Source organism: Chenopodium quinoa, unplaced genomic scaffold (assembly GCF_001683475.1).
Source record: "Chenopodium quinoa cultivar QQ74 unplaced genomic scaffold, ASM168347v1, whole genome shotgun sequence".
Lineage (NCBI taxonomy): Eukaryota > Viridiplantae > Streptophyta > Magnoliopsida > Caryophyllales > Amaranthaceae > Chenopodium > Chenopodium quinoa.
Window position 1 is genome coordinate 5,591,367 of NW_018745454.1, and position 5,420 is coordinate 5,596,786.

The 5,420-nt window shown below is 32.1% G+C and overlaps 1 protein-coding gene across 1 annotated transcript; it reads right to left on the reverse strand.

Moving 5' to 3' along the window:
• Positions 1-548: 548 nt before the first annotated feature.
• LOC110714653 (cytochrome P450 76AD1-like) lies at positions 549-2,840 on the reverse strand. Its single transcript, XM_021893207.1, has 2 exons — positions 1,938-2,840; positions 549-1,404 (listed from the first exon to the last, which is right to left on the reverse strand). The coding sequence occupies exons 1-2, from the start codon at positions 2,838-2,840 to the stop codon at positions 799-801; spliced, it is 1,509 nt and encodes a 502-aa protein (XP_021748899.1). The 3' UTR covers positions 549-798.
• Between the last annotated feature and the right edge of the window lie 2,580 nt (positions 2,841-5,420).

The following is a 5,420-nucleotide window of genomic DNA, read 5'->3' on the forward strand; positions in this document are numbered from 1 at the left end:
ACGGCAGGTGACTGCATAGAACTTGGAATGTAGATAACTTGAAAAAGTACTACTTCTGAGGCCTATAAATTTTTGTAAATAAAAAGCCCATCAATGAAAAATTTGCTTTTTGTTTTCAATATTGATTTAATTGCTTTGTATATATACATGCGCAATCTAGGTTACCGTCTGTTAAACACATACGGGCAACCAATCAAATATGCTAAGTTAAAACTTAGCGGCTAAAATTAAACAAATCTCCGTTTGAGCAATGCACAAGGCGGACCTTTAAATATGAATTAAACCAAGTCAAAGGACTTGGTGGCTAAAATTAAAATTTAAACCAAGACCAATGGCCGGATGCAATATTGTTTTTATAAATTTGTCTGCTCCTATTTGAGTATGGCGTTCGGCGACGCCCCTTCGGATGTTATTGTCGCAGAGGGCATTCTATCGTTTGCTCTACCATATATAGATGTTGATGTACACATAATTAGCAAACATATATACAATAATTGGAGTTAGGAGTATGAATATATACAATAATATACGGAGTAAGAAATAGGATATGAAATTCAAATTTTACTCTAAAGTTGAAGGAGTATTCTGCATTTATCATTTAAGGGTACAACTTCTAATGTAGCTAGGAGTCCAAGAGAATATTTTTCAACATAAAATTGTAACGAAGTTGTGTAACATGACTCCCCATTATGGGAATCAATCTAGGTATATAAAATGTAATCAATTAAACCAACCCTTTTATTTCATTTAGCCTATGTTCCATGTCTTTAATTTCCTTATTTTTTATTTTTTAAAAATTTACTTAGACAATGGAATGGCTCGAAGAGGTATAGCTTTTTGTATAGTAATTCCAAATTTATCAGTCATATCTAAATCTTCCGGGATGAGCCCATCTCCAACCTTCCAATCAAAAGCGTGAAGAAGATTTCCTAACATAAGATTCAACATTCGGAATGCCAATGTATCTCCAGGACATATCCTTCTTCCAGCTCCAAATGGAATAAGTCCAAAATCTTGTCCCTTCATATCAATTTCGCGCTCCAAAAACCTCTCGGGTGAAAACAAATCCGGATTTACCCAGTGATTGGGATCTCGTGAAATAGCCCAAAGGTTAACAAATACTTGAGCATTTTTAGGCACAACATAACCATACAGTTCAACATCACTAGTCGCCTTACGTGGAAGTAAAAACACTGTTGGTGGGTGCATCCTTAAAGTCTCTTTCACTATCGCTTGTAAGTAAGGAAGCTTTGAAATGTCAGATTCTCCAACAATCCTATTCTCTCCCAAGACTTGTTTCAATTCAGCTTGAGCCTTTGCCATTTTTTCCGGGCTATGGAGGAGTTCAGTCATTGCCCATTCTAATGTACTCGAGGTAGTATCTGTTCCCGCTGTAAAGAAATCCTATATCACATAAAAAATTATCATAATTAGTTAACATTAAAACTCAATATATGGATACCAACTACTTTAAGACTAACACGCGCTACTAACAGTGCACTCTAATTAAACTAAATTAGCCATGAACAAATTAAAAGGAACCGAATGTACTAACATCCGAGTTAGTTGACCGATTATGAGGCCATGACTATGACAGTATGACCACCTGAGCATATGCAACAACAACCTAATATTTGACTATGTACTGATTTGGTGATGTATGTTTTATACTATTGTTTATTGTTTACTTGGTATTATTCTCTTGAACCAACAAACTATATTAAAAGTTAGGTCAAATTATTTAAAACAGTGATTATCTTATAAAAAAGTTGATTCAAAACTGAAACAACTTTTTTTAAAAAGGGAGTAAATATTTTTCTTAATTATAATCCAAAAAATTAAAGTTTTTTCTTATGATTAACTAATTAGAAGAAAAAAAATGTTTATAATTAAGCAAGATAATTAACATATAAAAAATGAATATAAAATTAACTTACCATGAGAAGATGCTTAATATCATCAAGACTCAATTCAGATTCATTCTCCTTCATAATCTTAATAAGTGTATCTAACACATCACCACCATCATTATTTCCACTAACACCAAAACTTTCCAACCTCTTGTTTATAATATCCACAAAAACCTCATTTAGTTTATTACCATACCCCATTAAATTGCAATTAACACTAAACACACTCAAAAACCTTAACATGGGAAAACAATCAACCAAATTAGGCTTTCCAATCTCCTCCATAATCTTCCAAACAAGCTCCTTAAACTCCCCTGTATCACTAGAGTTATAACTAGCCAAATCGAACGAAAAGAACGTGTTAGACAACAAGTTTAGCGAAGTTGTAAATGCTACACCACCAACATCAATAGCTTCCCCCGACTTACTACATTCCTTAACATACTCCATAAGTTTAGACACTTTTTCTTGTCTAAGGGCTTGGCTCGCGTCAAGCCTTTGCGTGGAGAACAATTGGAGGGCGGAGATTTTTCTTAGGGTTCGCCATTTTGCACACACGGGTAGCCATGCAACGGAGAACTTGTCGTGTCCATTGGAACGTACCGCGGCAGAAACATGCCTAGTAGAAAGTGTTAGGTCATGTTTTTGGAACATTTCTTTGGCTACTGTAGACGAGGATACAACAATAGTTGTGATACTGCCAAATTTAACCGATATTAAGGGGCCATACGTTTTAGCTAGATTAGCTAAGTAACGATGAGGCGAATCGCCTAGATGAGGCAAGTTACCAAGAATTGGTACGGGTTTAGGCCCCGGAGGAAGCCTTGAATTATTATTTGAAGTGAGTTTTGAGGAATTGAAATGTTTGAAAAGATATAAGAAAGCCCATACAAAAGAAAATAATAATAACAAGGTTGAATAATATTCCATTTTTTTTTTTTTGGAGTGATAGATTATATAATGTGTTAATTTTTGAATGTTTATTAGCTTATCTTTATTTTGATAAGCTTGAAGAATTTGGAAAGGTTATGCATGCATATATATAGGCAGGAAATTAAAAATGTTTAAAATATAAAAAATGTTATCTAAAATAATGTAGCAAATCAAGGAGTTTCCGGTTGTTGACTTATAGAATGGTCAACTTCGACGTCTTTTATTATTGAGCTCAGCAGCCTTGTATATATGCAATTAAAGGTCAAGAAAATTTGCTCTTCTACGTACATACTGAGAGTATTATACGCGTACATTTAACACTACTATTTGTTTTGGACCGTGTATGTGTATGCTTATCCCATCTCTTAATATGTCTAGAAATCTTACAGTAATTTAGGGATGTTTTGATTTACTGAACTGATTGGAGCTGAACTAAACTGAACTGATTGGAGCTGAACTGAACTGAATTGAATAGAGCTGAAATAAATTGTTTATTTAGAAACTGGACTGTAATTAAGTTGAAGAGAACAATTCCTTACTATGAGAAAGTCATGAATTTGAATTAACAACTCATATACTTTGTATCCCCTTTTTTTTTCAATTCCATACGTTAATTTTATAGTAACTAATCTTTAGTCATTGATTCTTCGGAGAGGCTACAATTATCATGAATTTGAATTATCAAGGTTTTGGAAAATTGTTGACAATGGTGAGACTATTATTTATTGACTACGTAGGTAACGACATAAATAATAATGTATGGTGGGGTTGATGCTAATAAAATAGATTGTCCTTATGAAAAGAAAGGGTGCAGTGAACACTAGTGAAGCATGCTAATAAATTCTTGACTTTTGAGGGTTGCTTGTTTGAAGTTATCTTTGCCCAAATTAAAATTTATGGGAGCTACAATCCGACACGAGTAGCATTTGAAGTCCCAAAATCAATTTTCATATTAAAATTTATTAGAGGTGCAATCGGACATTAAATAGCATTTGAAGTCTGGTCATTTGCGATGCCAATATTATGATGCTTTGTAATTTGAATTTAGGTGTAATTTTACCAGTAATTCTTGTATTTTAGCTAAAGTGTTTAGACAAGTAAAAAGAGAGAGAGAGAGAGAAAGTTGTGACTTTTTTTTTTTTTTTTTTTCTTTGAAGCCTGTGACATTCCTCTAATTTAGCTGAAGTGTTTCAGCAATGCAGCAAATGATTGTTAATAAAAATATACATTTGAAATTTGAGGATGTAGTTTGTACAAAAATATGAATAATTCTATACACGTTGTGAGTATATTTGGCGTGTTGTTTGCCTTGTCTTTCTATAAAATAATTGGAAAGTATAGTACGAGTAGTCATTTAGTACGGGAGTAATCTAATTCAAGAAAACAAAAAAAGCAAATTCAGATATTTATTTTTAGTATTTAGAAAAAAGTTAAGTTAAGTATGGGCTTCCAAACAACGAACTAACAATCATAAAAATCAAAGTGCATGAGCACCACTACGGTGCTTACCAAACACGGCCCCATAATATTTGCTAGGTCGATAATTATTGCTCTAATTTTTAAAATTAAAATTAAAAATTATAAACGTGAAGCTAAAGCTAGCTACTTTCAATCTAATTTTGATACTTATCTTTAAACTTATTAATACTTGAATTAGAATGGGTGTTACTGCACGAGATATATTTTTAAAGAATAAAGACAATCTTTAATCATCATTGTCAATAGAAAATTTAGTAATGCTAGAATTTGAGGATTGAGATTTTAAAAAGAACGTTGTTCTTAAGACGAACTCCTCCATTATTATACTACCTTAATTTTTTATTAATAATTACAATAAAAGATTTTTTTTATCTCTCAAAAATAATCCTATGTTACAATTCATAAGAAAATAAGATAATATGTAGTATAAAAATTAGATATTATTAGTAATAGTAGTAGTAAAAATTATTAATTTAATTGGTCTGCGCAGTTCATACAAATTAAACTTTATTTAGCAACCGCCCACCAATAAGAAGTGTAGGCTACTTTTTATTTGTCATCTTCATATCTTTTTCAATCGAGTTAAAATTCTTCTCCACTTCTTCAACAAACAAACATTCTACTTTTTGATTATTAGGTGGCGATTCTTGATTCATGCCCCTTGTTTAATCTAGCTAAGTCTTGTTAGACATATAGCAATTGCCTAACACTACTTGACAAGGATAGGGACTAAGGTTAATTAATTAGTTGTAATACAACATAACTAGGTTACATATTTGTAACTTCAATTTCGATTTGTATTATACCATGTATTATAATCGATCTTTAATGAGAATGATGGTAGTTCGGGGGACAAAGTTTGACATCCCATCAGAAGATAAGCAAGCTAATTAGGACATGTTTCGATTTTCTGACTTGAAATGAAGTAAACTAAACTGAATTGATTAGAGCTGAGTTGAACTAAACTGAAAAGAGCTTAAATGAATTGTTTATGAGAGAAGGAAATTGGGAAATAAACTGATTGGAGTTGAACTAAAATTAAGCTGAAGAGAATGAACAAACCCTTAATCTGGCTCAAACCAAAATAGAAATATTAAA

Coding starts and splice junctions, on each gene's coding strand:
- LOC110714653 (XM_021893207.1), bottom strand. CDS start 2,840: ATGGAATATTATTCAACCTTGTTATTATTATTTTCTTTTGTATGGGCT. Junction 1,405..1,937: donor ATATTAAGCATCTTCTCATG/GTAAGTTAATTT, acceptor TATGTGATATAG/GATTTCTTTACAGCGGGAAC.